The sequence below is a fragment of the Fistularia commersonii genome, chromosome 18, assembly GCF_037954325.1.
Source record: "Fistularia commersonii isolate RoL2024-O1a breed Wild chromosome 18, RoL_Fcom_v1.0, whole genome shotgun sequence".
Classification (NCBI taxonomy): domain Eukaryota; kingdom Metazoa; phylum Chordata; class Actinopteri; order Syngnathiformes; family Fistulariidae; genus Fistularia; species Fistularia commersonii.
Window position 1 is genome coordinate 6,537,682 of NC_141301.1, and position 19,077 is coordinate 6,556,758.

The window sequence follows — 19,077 nt, forward strand, 5'->3', positions numbered from 1 at the left end:
CCTTGAACTTTCATCATAGGTACACCTCAACGATGAGAGACAGAATTGGGGGAAAGAATACAGGAAATCACATTTTTAAAGAATGCATTTGCAAATTATGGTGGAAAATAAGTATTTTGTCAATAACTCATTAGAAGCTGATATTTTGCTAGAAATTAAAGGCAGCATCACAACCAACAGTGCTAATGAGAACCATTGAACAGCAGATTGCAAATTTTATAGAAACCCTACAAATCAACAAAGTCCAGATGAGCCACAACCATGTAAAAATTGTGTTCTTTTGGCCAGTGGTGTTGGGGTGCAGTGACAGACAAGAATGAAGTTCTGAACTCCAAATTAAGATTGTGCGGGGGAGAATTGCATGTCTTTACCGAGTACAGGGTCAGATGGGGTTGTGTGTGAGGCCAGGGAAGATCAATTCATGGGGCGGACAGGGAGGAGGGCTGTGGCTCCTCTCTCAGAAAATAGAGCTAAGGGGTTAGCCTTTGATGGTGAAGCATGACATAAGAACATTTAAGATTGGGAGCAACAGCAGTATGACAGAAGACACACTTGCCATCCAACTGATCCCCCAGGTCAGTGAATTTCTTATCCATTTTGTTACTTAAAAACAAAACACTCACACTCACTATCCTGCTGGACCGTCTCCATGTTTTTATGCTACATGTCAAAGGAAAGGGATTTTAACATCATGCTCCAGAGTTTGTATATGGAACCCAAGACTATGGGTTTGAATACTAAGTGAATATTTGATGCATTGTGTTCTTGTGGATATGCCGTTGGTCAATCCTTTGGTTACTCGGATGATAGTACAAATAAGACAGCATGGGTTTAAAGATGCTCAGGAGTGTCATAGAGGGTTCCGGGCACAGGCTCTCATTCTTTCCTTGCCAATTCTCAACCTTTGGATACTTTGCAACGCAGTCCCTGAACAGGTTTCCGTTCTTTCTTGATGCTGTTTTCACACCTTTTTTTGTCCTTTGTAAATCCTTCATCCTCTCTTTTTTTCCAGAGATACTCTTTGGTACAATAGATTAGTGGGTGCTGCCTAGCAACCAAATAAAAATGGCAGCAACAAAAGGGTTGCTCTCACTCTCCAACATCTGACCTACATAATCCCAAACCTCTGATCATGCAACACAACAACATGATGAAAGGCCTGCTGTGATTTAACCCTCAAACAAATACTTGCCATCACTGACCTCTTCACTCAAATAGGCATCCTGCCTGCGACTGAACACAAAGTGTTGACTTCTGAAATCTCTACAGTGCCTAATTAGAAAGGAAGGGAATGTGATTGGAAATGCTATGAATGTATTTGAGGAAATGGCAGCAGAGTGGCAATGGAGATTAAGAGTGATCACAGTAATGCTGTTGGCTTAAGAGAGCAAGAGCAAGCAGCGGAACCTCCCTCAGTTCATGGATTCATCTTTCTCTCAGCCACGGGCAGACAGCAAAGGAATGAGCACTGAAGGATGAGAGAGATTTGCTTTCCTGTCTCCTGCTAATTGATCAAAGGACATGAAAAACACAGAAAAAAATGACGGAGCATAATGATTTTCTTTTCTTGAAACTTTGTCCTTCTGCACTGCATTCTTCATGTTATCTTTTCATTTTCTATGTTTATGCCTTTTTAGCAATTTGCACTCTGATGAAGCTCCATCCTTGGCCAAGTAGCAGTATAACCCTATCTTCATGCTCAAATGTATCACCTGTATCAGATTTTCTTTTGCCTCTTTACTTGAAAAATGACCCATGGCAAATACCTGCATATACATTTTCATAACCCCTGGGCTGAGGATTTTAACTTCAAAAATGGAAAGGAATAAGGCCTTACACAAAAGAATACTCTATATCAGTGGTCCCGAAACTACAGCCCAGGGGCTGGATACGGCCTGCCTTCACATTTTTCCAGGCCCTGAACAATACCACATTATGATTTTTTTTTCTTTCTGGACACGTTATCATGACTTGTACATGCATAGAATGTAACATTCTACTCCACCCTTCTGCAGTCTCTGCCTTATCTGAAACCCCCCCCCCCCCCCCCAAAAAAAATCCTGGGCACACCCCTGTCAAATAACACGGAATAATGGCGAAAAGATCAGGTAAGAGAAAAATAGATTCAGAATGTAGGGTATTTAACCTGCAATGGATAAATGTTTATTTTTTTGTTTAATTCAAAGAAAAAGCTGTTTGTCTCATCTGTCAAGAGACAGTGGCTGTATTCAAAGAATACAATCTGCGCCGTCACTATGAATCCTGTCACAAAGACAAGTATAATAGCTTGCAAGGCCAAATGCGAGCAGACAAACTCTCAAAACTAAAAAGTGGACTGTAAGTTCAGCGGAGTACCTTTGTATACCAAGCTCAGCTGAACCAGTCCTCTGTTCGAGCGAGCTTTTGGGTTGCTCAACTGATAGCAAGCAGCGGTAAATGAGAATTTAAATAATATACACTCAATCTCTCATCAAAGTCTTCTCATAGGAACTGGGCTTGATTTTTTTCCCTTGAAGATGTTAGATTTCTCATCCGAGAGGCTTCTTCAGTTCATAAGGACTGTAGTGGAGTTTCCAAATCTCAGTTACCATCTTCAGGGGAAAAATCAAATCCAGTTTCTACGAGAAGAAAGTTTTGACAAAACTTGACCATGACCGGGATGACTGAGAACCTCCACTGACAACTCGACCTCTCAAAGTGCACAGGAGATGCAGGTATTTGATTCAGACAGAAGCTTCTGTTTATTAAGACTTGCTTTATAACAATATAAAAAACCTTCCTATTCTTATTCTCCTATGGTTTTAAAAATGAAGACACACAAATATTCATAACAGAATTTAAATTTGACCATCTAAACACTTAAATTTCATTGACATGACTAACACTGCACATTGATAAGTAGGTTGCTGCAAGACTTCACACACTTGACACTAGCTTAATTTCCACAAAAAAATAAGGCCAAATTCTCACGCTTGCTCTTGTGAGTTCCTACTGATGATTCATCTCAGAGGTCAGTGTGTAAATGTTTATGTCTACATGATGATATGAGTCAGCATGTGCCTGTGTGTGTTTGCTCTAATGGGCAACACAGCAGTGTTGAGCCGGAGTCTGTCGGCAAGGAGTGGTGAGCTGTGTGAACTTTGGTGCTCTCTGACTGCCGCATTTTCATGGACAGCATCTCATTGGGGGCCTGCAGGTTTTCAATGCACTCATTTACACATCAAAACAGCACAGGAAAGGGATAGTGCTCAAGGGGGGGTGAGGTACTGGAGAGGGAAGGGTAATGAAAGATGCTTTATTTTCTCTCTCTCTCTCTGTTTGTGAGTGTGTGTGTGTGTGTGTGTGTGTGTGTGTGTGTGTGTGTGTGGATGAGGGAGGTGAAGGGCTATAGAAGGGGCCACTGGTGCCATAATAGTAGCTTTTAATCAGATCCATTACCGAATGGACACATTTCTTTTCTGCAGACAAAACCATAGTCTGAGGAGCTAAAGCAGCATAGCTGCAGTGTTTTGTCTGACTTATCAAAGAACAAAAAAAAAAAATCCAAAGAAAATATTCTGCAATAATGTAGAATCAATATTTTTCTGAGCTCAAAGTGGCCACAGTGAAATATTTCTGATCAAGCTATGAAGAAAAATGTTGCCCTTCCTCTGAGTAGAGTTCACTATAGGCTCAAGCGAAGCAACTGCTCGGAGCAACCAATGCTGACACTATTTATCCTCCTGAGACAGACGTGAAGAAAAACAGAAGGAAGCAACAACCGAACAAAAATTTTCAAGAGGGACCAAGCCTTACTTACACCTGAAATTGGACATTACTGGAATATGGGACTTCAGAATAGGCTCTGTGCTGATTGACTGGGGCTTCTCCAGTATTGTAGAACTCAAGTGTGTGTCTGTGTGTGTGTGTGTGTGTGTGTGTGTGTGTGTGTGTGTGTGTGTGTGTGTGTGCGTGCGTGCGTGTGATATTCCCAGCAGTGGATCACTGGTGCCAAAGGCACCATAACTCTATCGAATTCTGTTTTTTGTCAATCTCATGAAAAAATAGTGATAAAATTCATACTTGTAGAAAAAGTAACAGCAAACACTTCTCATATTGTAATAATGATATTAATTATCATTATTCTCTTTCATTAATATTAACCCTGCGATTGACTGGCGACTAGTCCAGTATGTACCCCGCCTCTTGCCATATGACAGCTGGGAATCCGCTTAACCTGCACCCTGAGTGCAGGATAAGTAGCAGAAGATGGACGGATGGATGAATGATAATATTCACTCAAATAACTTCAGTTGCAGAAGTTATAGTTGAATCATAGACCATTCATTTACTGGAGACAGTGAAAAACAGCTGATTTACATTTGAGTCATCACTTCAAGCAATGTTGAGATTGATCTGATTCCTTAGTGAAAATTCTCCTCACTGATCCCCAATCTATCATTTATATTGAAAAAAACATGCAGATTTCAGACAGAGCTTATTAGCAATGACCCATCCAAATAATCGGAATCAGGTGTTCCAGTAACTTCCATGGCCACAGGTTTATAAAATCAAGCACCTAGGCATGCAGACTATTTTTACAAACATTTGTGAAAGATTGTGTTACTCTCAGGAACTCAGTGAATTCCAGTGTGGAACTGTGATAGGAGTGGGAGTAGGAGTGGCTTGCGCAGGAGGGGGCGCAATTGTCTTTGGAACCGAACGTTCGTGGTTCAATTCCCAGCAACTCCTGGTGTGCCAAAGTGTTGTTGAGCAAAACACTGAGCCCCTAACTTCTAACCTGGCGCTTGGATGGCAGTCTACTGCTCATGGTTCATCCATGGTGGGTTAATTGCAAGAAACGAATTTCCCCACGAGGATTTAAAAAAAGGACAAATCGTTATTATATGCCACCTGTGCAACAAATACAGTCATGAAATTTTCTCGCTCCTACATTTTCCACAGTCAACAGGCAGCTGTATTATAAGAACATGGAAGTGTTTGGGAACGACGGCAACTCAGCCACAAAGTGGTAGGCCACACAAACTAATGGAACAGGGTCAGCAGATGCTGAGGCGCATAGTGCAAATATGTTGCCAACTTTCTGCAGTCAATCGCTACAGACATTCAAACTTCATGTGGCTCTTAGATTAGCTCGAGAATAATGCGCAGAGAGCTTCATAGAATGGGTTGCTATGGCTGAGCAGCTGCATCCAAGCCACACACCACCAAGTGTAATGCAAAGCACCAGATGCAGTGGTGTAAAACATGCTGCAACTAGACTTTAGAGCGTGGAGATGTGTTCCCTGCGGTGACAAAATTGTGCTTCATCTGGCAATCTGATGAATGAGTCTGGGTTCGGTGGTTGCCATGAGAACTGTACTAGTCTGACTGCATTGTGCCAAGTGTGAAGTTTGGTGGAGGGGATATTATTTGTGTGGGGTTGCGTTTCAGGAACTGCGCTTGGGCCCTTAGTTCCAGTGAAAGGAACTTTGAAAGCTTCAGTATACCAAGACATTTTGGACACTTCCATGCTCCCAACTTTGTGGGAACAGTTTGGAGCTGGCCCCTTCCTTTTCCAACTTGACTGTACACCAGTGCACAAAGCAAGGTCTGTAAAGACATGGATGACGCAGTCTGGTGTGGATGAACTTGACTGGCCTGCATAGAGTCCTGACCTCAACCCCTCAACCCGAATTAGAGTGGAGACTGAGAGCCAGGTCTTCTCGTCCAACATCAGTGTGACCTCACAAATTTGCTTCAGGATGAATAGTCAAAGGTTCTCATAAACATACTCCTGAACCTTGTGGACAGCCTTCCCAGAAGAGTTGAAGATGTTACACCTGCCAAGGGTGAACCAACACATTGAACCCTATGGATTAGGAATGGGATGTCACTTAAGTTCATATGTGAGTCAAGGCAGGTGAGCGCATACTTGTGGCCAAACAGTGTGTCAAACAAAGTCAATTTGGTGGCTTATGTGGAGTTATTTTATATTCTTAACAATTGGAAAGTAGAAAACATGCAAAATGTTGTCCTGAGCTTTGAACTTAAGAGGTGTTTCAATTGTTGGTAAAAGAAATTAATTTACTTACACTCAACATACAAACATGGGATTTGTTTATGTATTGAAATGATAACTTTTACTACAGGCTGGTAAAAGTTATTTGATAATGAGGGGTTGGTGATATGAAGCAATGTGTGAGAAAATGGGGGAAAACTAATATGGAATGGCGTAAGTGCAGTGAAGGAAACATTCAAATAACCCTCTGACACTTTAACCCCCCACCCCCACCCCCACCCAAATTCCTTCCTATCTAATCTGTGGCATAGCACAGGTGGGACAAGCTGGTTTGGATCTCACACAGCATGTGTTTGGCCTCTCTGGATCCCGTCACTGGGGTGTAAGCTAGGGAGAAAGCACACGCCCCAGTTAGATACCCATGAATTGGAACGTGTTGTTGTAACACCACTTGCTCACTTTCCGGCTGTGAATGATGTTAAAGCAAAACTCACCCTTTTTATGGTTAAATCTGATCTGCACAGTGTCAGAGAGTCTAGTACTTGCTTGCAAAGCTGTGGACAATGTCTACAATGGCTGAGTAATGAAAATAGAACAAGGACAGGATGTTGGCTGTTAATCCACATCTGATTCTGGAGGAGGAAGGAAATCATTTTGAGTTAATTCAGACATTGCACTGATCCATATTATTAAAATAAGTTGATGCAGCAGAAGTGAATTTTACTGTGCTGTATTCCAAGAGGTGGAAAACTGAAATCAAGACAACTTTAGCAAGAACAGGTCAACTTAAGATATGCAGGTTCCTTTCATATTGATGAGGCAAAAGTAATCCCCTGGTCTTCATAACTTCCAAGCTGTCAATACAATGTTGTGAAGCTGATGACATGGAGTTCAGGTACGCACATGGAACACCATCTTTTAACGGAAAGAATTTCTTTTGAAAACAACTCATTGAATTTTGAAATTGTGGTTTCTTACTCGAAGCTACCTTTCACTGCATGACAGTGGTGCTTGAAAAAATAATTTGAGCAATAATTACATTGATTTCTTGCAAGTCTCATTTATTATCATAAGATAGTATGATAAAACATATGCCTTTATTTCTAATTTAATAGGCAACTACATTAAATAACTACATTTGTTATAATGTCCCATCCTACTTTAAATGTGCTATAACTTACTTTATATAAGTTACAAATAAATCATGTAATTGAAAATGAAAATATATCAACTGATATGACCTTAACAAAGATATGATTTCAGGTATTTCTCATGTTTTATGATGTGAGGCACATATCAGCTCAGTAGCCGATATGTACCAGTAGCAAATACAAATGTTATATGTAATTTAGTCCTGTAAAATAGGGATGTGACCATCCTCTGAGTATTTTTAAAGGAATTAAATGACATGGCAAGAGGGCAACAGCAGTGATTCTAAGGAAGGATTAAAATAACCATTACTTAAAACATATTCTTCACACTGCTTCACCATTTTAAAAATAATGATGCAAGCATTACTGTTGCTTGGTCTGTCCCTCTTTTCATCATTAATTCTCTTTGAGGATTATTGTTGGGAATGCCTCTGGGATATGGCATCTGTATGGAAGACAACACAGTTCCATGGGAGATCTACTGTGAATGTGTATATCCCATAAGACATAGGACATGAAAAAACCTGTGATTACACACCACAATTATAACAATGAAATCTTAAAACTGAGTTTAACCTTAAATATTCATTTGCAGATATTTGACAAGAATAAGAGCAAGCTGTAAGAGGTGAAAATTAACTCTACATTTATTATCCTCCATAAAGGCTGAAGCCAGTGTTCTTATAAAAGGCACTTCATTTCTCTTGACCTTTAATAAATGTATCTAAACACAAAATCTGGTAACAGACAACTTAAATAAAATATATATACAATAAATAAAACATTTACACAGCTAATTGTGCCACTTTCAAGAAGGGTAACAGATTAATATTTCCAAAGAAACCTCCCATTTCAGTCTCTTTGCTTGACAATACTGAAAGAGTCTACAGCACAAAAATGTATGAAAAAGGAAAAACCTAAGGAGCAGTATTTGAATTTTCCCTTTATTTTCCGAATACTGCTTGTGGATTATAGTGACACTCATATATCCCTTGGCAGCAGCAGAAGGAGTGACAACAGAAGTCAACCTTCTCAGGTCTTTTAGCAGCTCCTTACACAGGAAAAGTATTTGTGTGTGTTAGAAAGAAAGAAAGAAAGAAAGAACACCTTAACTGTCACATTCAGTTAAATATACAACAAAACATCACCAAAATTTGACAGATGCGTTAAACCCATCATAGATAAACCACGAGCAGACGGTAGGTCCTGAGCAGCGCCTGGGGACCAGTTAGGGGTTCAGTGTCTTACTCAACAACACGACAGATTAGGAGAAGCATGGGAATCAAATGTTCAGTTCCAAAGATGACTGCTCTAACCCCCTGAGCCACAGTGCCCCCAATGAGAGTGAGAGAGTGAGAGAGAGAGAGAGAGAGAGAGAGTGAGAGAGAGACTATGCAGCTGTGTGCTAGACATGCGTTGGGTTGTCTAATTCAGCCTTGGCCATATGCAGAACCACAGTAGGAGATTTGTAGTGGCAGTGTGTGCTGCTGCAGCTGACTCCATTGCAGGTTTTTCTATTACTAGTCCTGTCTGCCAGTTTCCTGCTGCACAGACCCTGCCAGGTCTGCAAAGTTTTAGAGCTCCACACCCACACCCCACTGGTGATGCCCACCACCAGCGACATAAAGATCTTCAACATAAACACGGCCACAGTGGGCACAGACACCTGCAGTGAACAGTCACTGCTGTGACCGCTAAATGAGCCACATTTCATCTGTAGCCCCCTAAGCTTCCAGTAGTCCATGTTCAGCCTTTCATAAAAGTAGCAAACTATAACACAGGTGGCTGGAACTGTATAGAGGATGGAGTAGATGCTGATCTTCACCATGAGCTTCTCCAGCTTCTCTGTGTTGGTGCCCTCCGTCTTCATCACTTTGCGGATGTGGAAGAGTGCAACAAAACCCGTAAGGATGAAAGATGTGCCGATGATTAGGTAACAGGAGAGTGGAATGAGGACAAACCCGGTAAGTGCCCCTGAATCCATACTTCCAACGTAGCACAGTCCTGTTAGCTCATCACCTGCCACCTTCCTCATTGTGAGAATGATGATTGTCTTTAAGGCAGGGATGCCCCAGGCAGCCATGTGGAAATAGTTACTGTGGGCCTCTATGGCCTCATGGCCCCACTTCTTCCCCGCTGCCAAAAACCAGGTCAGAGTAAGTATGACCCACCAGATTGAAGACGCCATCCCAAAGTAGTATAGTATGAGGAAGACGATGGTACAGCCAGTGGACTCTAGGCCTTCTTGGATAATGTACACCTCACCATGCTCCCTGTCACAGGCAATGTTCTCAGCACCAGCCACTGAACGGATGATGAAAGCCACAGAGTAGACATTGTAACACATAGAGAGAAAAATGATGGGACGCTCTGGGTACTGGAAGCGGTGTGGTTCCAGGAGAAAAGTGAGAACGGTGAAAGCGGTTGAGACAAAGCACAGGATGGACCATACGGTCATCCAGATAAAAGCAAAGTCTTTATCCTGCCTGGACCAGAAAACGTCGATGGCAGGGGAGCAGCGTGGCGCACAAGACTGGCTCTTCTCTACAAACTGGAACTTATCTGGGTTCTCGCAGGACCCCATGCTGCCAGGCATACGCCCACTGCTGGTACCTGGCTGCCTAGGTCGGGCTGGAACTGGAAGCATCCCCTCGCCTTTCTTGCCCTCTGTTCTGGTTTCATTCTCAGGGGCCTCCATACACAGGGCATTTGGGTCGTTTCTGGTTGGTAGCTTGGAGCAATCCAGCGAGTCTGGCCATGTGTAGCTGAACTTTTTCATGATAGGAGCACACCTCTCCCTGGCCTGCTCGCACATGGGTCTACAGGCAGGGATGGAGGTGGACACTTTATCAGTACACATGGGGGCATAGAGGGAGCAGAGGAAGAAGCGAAGATGCATGTCACAACCATAGGCCACCAATGGGGCAAACTCATTCAGCTTGATGGCGGCCTCCTTTTGGTTGTCATGATCCATAAAGTTTGGCATCCGGGTCAGGTTGTAGCCAATCCCCTCGCACATGGGGATCACGATGGGCTCACACTTTGCTGGTCTTCCTCGCTCGAGGTCATAGGATCCAATCTCAAAGCTGGAGCCAGAAATCACCAGCAGACACCACAAAAAAATCACTACCTTCAACGGACAACCATCCATGCTCAGCATTGTAGTCAAAAACGGAGCTCCGTGTTCTCAAAAAAGTCTCCGGAGAGTCAAAAGAAAAACAAGGCTCCGGCGATGTTCACTATTTCCCCATCATCCAGTTTTGGAATATTCTGCCCGTTTAAAAATCGCACGCGAAGTCGCGCGGTCTTTTAACAGCTTCAACTGGATCGAATCAATCCCACTGACGGTCGAGGTTAACGTCCATAACGAGAACGTCACAATCGGAAACTTTGACAAACAGCGGAGGGAAGGCGAACATCAAAAACTCTTGAAAAAACGGGGTGTTAAATCCTTCAGCCAACCGTTACCGTCCGCCAGCGGATTGAAGGTACTGCTGCTGAGAGTTGAGCCGCTTCTTGCTGTTCAAGGAAAGCTATTTTAGCGGCGACCGTCCCTATTTGTTCGGCCGTCTATTTAGCTGCCGCTCCGTTCTCCGATTCCTGGCTCGGCAATGAAGTTAAGAGAGCATTTCAGCAGGACTTGAGTCAGGGGGAGGGGGGTCGGGGGTCGATGACGCTGCGTGACGCTCACATTACACGCGACGCATCGTGCAGGCGCTGAACAGACAGATGCTGGCTGGAGGTCAAATTCCTCTATTAAAGACACCATATTCAAACGGTGCAATTTCTGCTTCGATAAAACCAAATACTACCACAAATGATCTGTGCACTGTTACACTGTGACAGAAAAGTGCTCTTCTTCATGAAGGGTTTTCACAATGTTTCTGAAAGCCTCTGGAGAAAACTTCCAAGGACAGAAGAATCGTCCCCAAATAAGTAAAAACAAAAATATATGCTTTAAAAAAGAACATGCTTTTCCTCCTTTATCAACATTTCACTACCTTACCCCATTCACTTACCCCATTCATCCAGTCACATGTCATGCCCTAACTCGGCTGTCTTGGTTATCCATGTTGCTCCCAGCCCGCACACATCCTGCCTATTTTTTTCTATTTATTTTATTCTTGCCATTGCTATTGTTTAGTTCTGGTTGTGTATTTTTCACCCTTACCATCCCTTTATGTTGTCAATTATTATCCCTGATACTGTTGCTTTTGTTGCTGTTGTTGTTGCTGCTATTTATTTGTGGATGTCTTGGTATCTTCTGACTTCTTTCTATTTATATTTATATTCATATTTATTTCCCTTTTTTGGTTTTTGAAATTATAACTGTTGCGCTGCTGTGACAAAGGATATTCCCCGATGGGAATCAATAAAGTTTATCTTATCTTATATTTCAGCTGCTCCCCTCAGGGGTCACCACAGCAAATTAACTTATATAATTAACTGATCCTATGTCCTGGATCTCACAACAACTAGCTTCATATCCTTTTTTCAGTTTATATCTCCTCCTCATTCTTCCTCTAGACCTCCTGCCTGGCAGTTTAAACCTCATACATATGGTAAATGGTCCCCACTTACAAGGCTTTAATCACCTAGTTGTCTTGAAGTGCTTTACACTAGAAAATTTAATATAACACCTGACCAATTAATACAGAAAATTTTAAACAGAAATGTCAGGCTCTCCGAAAAGATAGATTCTCTATGGGGTTCAGATCAGTCAAGTTTGCTGGCCAATCAAGCACAGGAGCACCATGGTCACTGAAACATCTTTTGGTACCTTTAGCAGTATGGGTGAAAAGTCCTGCTGGGAAAGGAAATCAGCATCTTCATAAAGCTTGTCATCAGAAGGAAGTATGTAGTGCTCTAAAATTTCCTGGTAGATGGCTCTGTTGACTGTGGACTCCAGAAAACACAGTGGATGAACTCCATCACATGATATGGCAGCCCAAATCATCACTGAATGGGAACCTCACACTAGACTTCAAGCAATGTGGATTCTGTGCATCTCCACTCTTCTCCCTCTCAGGCACCTTCATTTCCAAATGACATGCAAAAAAGACTTTCATATGAAAAGAGAACTTTGGACCATTGTGAAGTTCCTGGAAGGGATTTGGCTCGACAATCTGCGTAAGGCTGCGGTTATCCCTTTTGCTGGTGCCCCTTTTCCTGCCACACTTTTTCCTTCCTCTACCCAGCGGTCCCCAGCCTTTATTGTACCAGGGACCAGTTTTATGCATGAAAATGTTTCCGTGGACTGGTTAGAGAAACAGGGGCTCAAAACTTTTGTCAATTCACAGTATTTAATCTGAATGCAACAATTACACTTTAAATGCAGCCTCAGGGCGGCACTGGCCTGTGTCTCTCCAAGCCTGCCTTGGGGAGGCACGGAGCAGTGTCTCCCTGTGCCGGTCCCAAGCCCGGATAAATGCAGAGGGTTGCGTCAAAAAGGACATCCGCTGTAAAACTTTTGCCAAAACCAAACATGCGAGTCAACCATATCATACCGGAACGGGCATGGACCGGGTTAACGACCGCCATTGATACTGATGACCTACTGGTGTAACGGGTGTAGGATGAACCCAATTGCAGCACAAATGAATCAGGTCTGCAGTGACGCAGTTTTATTTCAGCAGGCACACAGATGCATCAGTGGGTATGGCTGGGTATGGCTGGATCTGAACCCAGGTCTCCCATGTGGCAGGTAGGAACGGTACCACAAGACTGCAGTTGGAACGGGTCGGCTGACGGTACCAGCGGTGAGGAGCTGACGGGGTGAAGCTGACGCAGTAGGTCGGGGATGAGACGAGAAGCGGAGGTTGGAGGCAAGTTGGGTCGATACCAGGGAAACAATCCGGAAATAAACGCTGGAGAGTCAGGCATGAGAGCGAAGACAATCTGGCAAAGAGTGAGTGGAGTGAGGCTGCATATAAGCTGGCTTGATTGGAGATGGTAAGCAGGTGACAACAGGAGGTGAAAGCAGTGAAGCTGATGAGGGGTATGGCTGAGCAACAGAGCAGGGGAGAGGGAGAGCAGACTGTGACAACAGGGTACTGATGGAAATTGGGCTACTGTGGGTCGAAGAACAAGAAGGAGAGGAGGAGTGCGTGTTCGGAAGCAGAGAGAGAGAAGGAAAGGAAAGAGCCTGGGACTGAGAGTAGGGACTTTGAATATTGGGACTATGACAGGAAAGAGAGAGAAGGGGGGAGGAGAGAGTTGGTCGACATGATGCAGAGAAGGAAGGTGGATATACTGTGTGTCCAGGAGACCAGGTGGAAAGTTAGTAAGGCTAGAAGCTTAGGAGCAGGCTATAAGTTGTACTATCATGGTACTGACAAGAAGAGAAATGGAGAAGGAGTTATTTTGAGGAGGAGTTTGTTAGGAATGTCCTAGAGGTGAAAATAATGTCAGATAGACTTATGAGTCTGAAACTGGAAATTGAAGGAGTGATGTTTAATGCTGTTTGTGGCTATGCCCCGCAGGTGGGATGTGAATTTGAAGAGAAGGAGAAGTTCTGAAATGAGTTAGATGAAGTGATGCAGAATATTCCCAGAAATGAGAGAGTGGTAATTGGAGCAGACTTCAATGAAGATGTTGGTGAAGGCAATAGAGGGGATGAAGAAGTGATGGTCAGATTTGGTATACAGGATAGGAATGCAGAGGGACAGATGGTGGTTGATTTTGCAAAAAAGATGGAAATGGCTGTAGTGAACACCTTTTTCCAGAAAAAACAGGAACATAGGGTAACTTATAAGAGCGGAGGTAGATGCACGCAGGTAGACTACATCTCGTATAGACGAGGTAACCTGAAAGAGATTAGTGACTGCAAATAGTTGTTGGTGAGATCATAGGATGGTGGTTTGTAGGATGACTGGTGACAGGGAAGATGACAAAGGCAGAGCAGAGGACAAAGTGGTGGAAGCTGAAAAGGGAGGAGTGTTGCATGGCTTTCAGGGAGGAGTTGAGAAAGGGTCTGGGTGGTCAGGGTGAGCTTCCAGATGATTGGACAACAACAGCTAGTGTTATCAGGGAGACAGGTAGAAGAGTACTTGGTGTGTCATCTGGAAGGAAAGTAGATTAGGAGACTTGGTGGTGGAATGAGGAAGTGCAGGAGTATATACAGAGAAAACAGTTAGCAAAGAAGAAGTGGGATACTGAGAGGACTGAAGAGAACAGACAGAAGTTCAGGGAGATGCTGCGAAAGGTAAAGATAGAGGTAGCAAAGGCAAAACAAAGGGAGTACGATGACTTGTATGCTCTGTTGGATAGTGAGGAGGGTTAGAATGAGCTATACAGGTTGGCGAAACAGAGCTCTGGTATTGTACGAGGAAGTCTGGAGTGGCAGAGAAGTATGTTTAACTGGTGCAGGACATGTATGCCAGCTGTGAGACATTGGTACGGTGTGCTGTAGGGGTAACACAGAAGTTCAAGGTGGCAGTGGGACTCCATCAGGGATCAGCTCTGAGCCCCTTCTTGTTCACAATGGTGATGGACAAGCTGACAGATGAGGTTAGACAGGAAGCCCCATGGACCATGATGTTTGCGGATGACATTGTGATCTGTAGTGAGAGCAGAAAACAGGTAGAGGAAAATCTAGAAAGTGGAGGTATGCTCTGGAAAGGAGAGGAATGAAAGTTAGTCGCAGTAAGACAGAATATATGTGTGTGAATGAGAGGAACTCTGGTGGAACGGTGAGGGTACAAGGAGTGGAGATCAAGAAGTTGGAGGATTTCAAGTACTTGAGATCAACAGTCGAGAGTGTGGAAAAGAGGTAAAGAGACGGGTCCAAGCAGGCTGGAATGGGTGAAGAAAAGTGTCAGGGATACTATGTGATAGAAGACCATCTGCCAGAATGAAAGGAAAGGGGTACAAGACAGTGGTGAGACCAGCGATGCTGTATGGACTAGAAACTGTTTCAATGACCAAAAGACAGCAGGCAGAACTAGAGGTAGCAGAGATGGAGATGTTGAGGTTTTCTTTGGGAGTGACCAGGATGAATAGGATCAGGAATGAGTCTATCAGAGGGCCGGCACATGTTAGATGTTTTGAAGAGAATGTCAGAGAAGCCTGAATGAGATGGTTCGGTCACTTACAGAGGAGAGATAGTGAATATATTGGTAGACGGATTCTGGAATTGGAGCTGCCAGGCAAGAGGTCTCGAGGAAGACCAAAGAGAAGATTTATGGACGTAGCGAGGGAGGATGTGAAGGTAGTTGGTGTGAAAGAGGAGGTTACGGAGAATAGGGTTAGATGGAGAAAGTTGATTCCCTGTGGCGACCCCTGAAGGGAAAAGCCGAGAGAAGAAGAAGAAGAAGGAGAAGACAACAATTACACTTTATATTAGGCAGTTATAATATCATGGGCAGCAGTAAGGTGAAGGTGGAAACCAGTAACGTGCGGTGAGGTTCATGGCTGGTGAGGCACTGACGTCATCAGTCAGATTTACAAACAAATGAACCCTACGGAGTAGCTTCTTCTTCTTCTTTCTGCTTTTCCCTTCAGGGGTTGCCAAAGCGAATCAACTTTCTCCATCTAACCCTATTCTCCATATCCTCCTCTCTCACATACAAAGTAGCTTATTCACCATTTTATTGGTAGCAGTTGACGTGTTTTGTTTAAAATATCATATCAGCATTCTTTACATACACAAACTGTAGCATAAAAAAAAGCACATTAAAAAAAACATTATTATCTCTTACCTTTACTTATAAATGAAGTCCATGCGCTGCTGGGCGACGCTGAGTGGTTTTCCTTTACCTCAGCATTGTGGATGCTGATGTTGAGTCTTTGCTGTTCATTCAAATCTATTCTGGACATCCCGAATGTTTTTAGCGCGATTTGACTTTGAATGTAAGTGATAGGCCGCTCATGTTTGATTGTCAGAAGTTGAGAAGAGAATGCAGGAGAAGCAGAAAAGGCGCTTTCTTACTGGACATCCACACAGCCAGCCTTTTGGTGTGTACTACTCCATTTGAATAGACCGAGTCTTCTGTCTCCTAGACTGAAGCAAATTCGTTAGCGCCGGCGTTGGTCTTTCCTGACTTATCATCTCCTGCTTCGACTGAAAGTTCAGTTTAGAAATTCTTTCAGTTTAGCTATGTAATCCGGCATTTTGGAAATAAAGCCAAATAAAGCCAAGAGGAAAAAATGACTGGATGGCTGCATTTGACTTGCTAACTGTTTACAGTAGCTTGCCATTGCAAATTCTATTATTCTTTAGCCGAGTAGTAAAAAAGGATCCCTGGGATCAGCAGTGCTCCCCACCATGAGGCCCTGTCACTGCGTGGCTCACTTAGTGTGTATTCGCTGCCGTATTCGCTGCCGCCTTACGATCGAAAAATTATACACATCAGCTAAAGTATGGAAATTTAGTTCATATATTAGTGTTTGAAAATTTTAACAGTGACATCCACAGAGACAGCAATACGGTCTCAGCCGCATAGCATGGCAGCGCAGTTATTGCGCAATCCATAGTGGGCTCCGCTGGCTGCCGCGTCACCGCACGGCTCTTCTTCATATCTAAACGCTAAATGTGATCAGTGATTTTGAAAAAAACAACTAAAATGGTGAAGTTAGGTTGAAAATAACTTTATAGTACAAGTCACTGAATAAATAGAGCCATTCAAATCATTTTTTCATTTTGCTTTTTTTTCTTTTCATGATGCCAGGTGAGGCCTGGCCTCACCTGCCTCTACTGACTGCACGTCACTGGTGGAAACAGTTTTTTTTTTCGAATAGGATCCAGAGGGTCTAATGACTTTATGGATCGGTACCAAATGATCCATGGAACAGTACCGGTCTGCGAACAAGGGGTTGGGGATCACTACTGTAAACTCTACGAAAATTCTTGGATAAAGCATTCTGAATGACAGCTTCTCCAGCAATGACCTTTTGTGGCTTACCCTCCTTGTGGATGATGTCAATGACAGTTGTCAAGTCAGGAATCCTCCCCATGATTTTGCATCCTCCTACCCAGACTGAAAGGCCATTTAAAGGCTCAGGAAACCTTTGCAGGTGCCTTGAGTTTATTAGTTTCTCACTGTGTGGCACCATGGCTTTACTTTTTCACAATATTCTAATATTTCACAACACTATCATTTTCTGAGACACTGAATATTGCATTTCATTATCTGTAAGCCATAATTATCAACATTTCAAGAAAAAAAAAGAGTTGACATATTTAACTCTAGACGTAATCAGAATAACTTTATTTATTCCCATGGGGAAAATTAATCAACGAATCTCTATGATATGTGGGTTTCTTTTTCTGAAATAAGAGACAAAATAATTTTGAACTTTTTCATGATATTCTGAGAGGCAGGGTATACTTTGGACTGGTAGCCTGTGAATGTGCTCCAGTTAACCTCGTACCTGTTTTCTGACCGTAGGGGGGAAAGCCACGCAGAAATGGGGAAAACATGCAAACACCAGTTAGAAAGGCCCCCTGTGGGAATTGAACCAGGGTCCTTCATGCTGTGCTGTGAGCCAAATTTTTCTTAAAAAATTGGATTTCTTTAAAATGTAAAGAAAAAAAAAAGATTTCTTTAAAATGCATAGAAACATCTGAATTTAAATGGAAAACAATTACACAGTGTTACCAATGCATGTGGAGATATTTGAACAAGAAATCATTTGTAATTTGAATTAAGTACCGTAACAGAAACAGAACAGAAGAGTAGTGGAAACTAAACTGAGAGCAGAAGTCCGCATATGTGAGCTGCAGTATGGCTTCATGCCTAGAAAGAGCACTACAGATGCAATAATTGCTGAGAGAATGATAACAGAGAAGTACAGAGAAGGTCAGAGGTAGCTGCACTGCATTTTGTAGACCCAGAAAAAGCATACGGCAGGGTGCCAAAAGAGGAACTCTGGAATTGTATGAGGAAGTCTCAAGTGGCAGAGAAGTATGTTAGACTGATGCAGAACATGTATGCTAGCTGTGAGACAGTGGTGAGGTGTGACAGAGAATTTCAAGGTGGAGGGGGGACTTCATCAGGGATCAGCTCTGACCCCCTTTTTTGATTGCATTGGTGATTGACAGGCTGACAGATGAGGATAGAAAGGAATTTCCATGGACCATGATGTTTGCAGATGACATTTTGATCCATAGTGAGAGTAGGGAACAGGTTGAGGAAAATTTAGAGAGGTGGAGGTATGCTCTGGAAAGGATAGGAATGTTGGTTAGTCGCAGCAAGACAGAATATATGTGTGTTAATTAGAGGAACCCAGGTAGGATGATGGGGCGACAGGGAGTTGGAGGATTTTAATTACTCAGGGTCGACAGTCCAGAGCAACGGAGAGTGTGGAAAAGAGGAAAAGGAACGGATTCAAGCAGGTTGGAATGGGTGGAGAAAAGTGTCGGGGGTACTGTGCCTTAGAATACTATCAGCTGGAATGAACAGAAAGATATACAAGACAGTGGTGAGACCAGTGATGCTGCATGGTCTAGAAACAATGACGAGAAGACAGGAGGCATAACTGGCGGTCGCAAAGATGGAGATGTTGCGGTTCTCTTTGGGAGTGACCAGGATGGATAGAATAAGGAATTAGTCCATCAGAGGACAGCACATGTTTTGGAAAGAAGATCAGAGAAGCCAGACTGCGATGGTTTGGTCATGTACAGAGAAGGGATAGTGAATATATTGGTATTTCCATTCTTCTTCTTCTCCTTTCGGCTTTTCCCTTCAGGGGTTGCCACAGCGAATCAACTTTCTCCTTCTAACCCTATTCTCTGTATCCTCCTCTCTCACACTGACTACCTTCAGATCCTCTCTCACTACGTTCATAAATCTTCTCTTTGGTCTTCCTGGAGACCACTTGCCTGGCAGTTCCAATTCCAGAATCTGTCTACCAATATATTCTCTATTCCTCCTTTGTATATGACCGAACCCTCTCAGTCTATCCCTGACAATTTTTTTCCAACCA

At 43.1% G+C, this 19,077-nt stretch overlaps 1 protein-coding gene across 1 annotated transcript; it reads right to left on the reverse strand.

Moving 5' to 3' along the window:
* Positions 1 to 6,299: 6,299 nt before the first annotated feature.
* Positions 6,300 to 10,749, reverse strand: fzd9b (frizzled class receptor 9b). Its single transcript, XM_086164799.1, has one exon. It carries the CDS (start codon positions 10,310 to 10,312, stop codon positions 8,558 to 8,560), a length of 1,755 nt encoding a protein of 584 aa, XP_086020925.1. The 5' UTR covers positions 10,313 to 10,749; the 3' UTR covers positions 6,300 to 8,557.
* Positions 10,750 to 19,077: the final 8,328 nt, after the last annotated feature.

Bases quoted from the DNA above. Each gene is read 5' to 3' on its own strand.
- fzd9b (XM_086164799.1), bottom strand. From the start codon at position 10,312: ATGCTGAGCATGGATGGTTGTCCGTTGAAGGTAGTGATTTTTTTGTGG.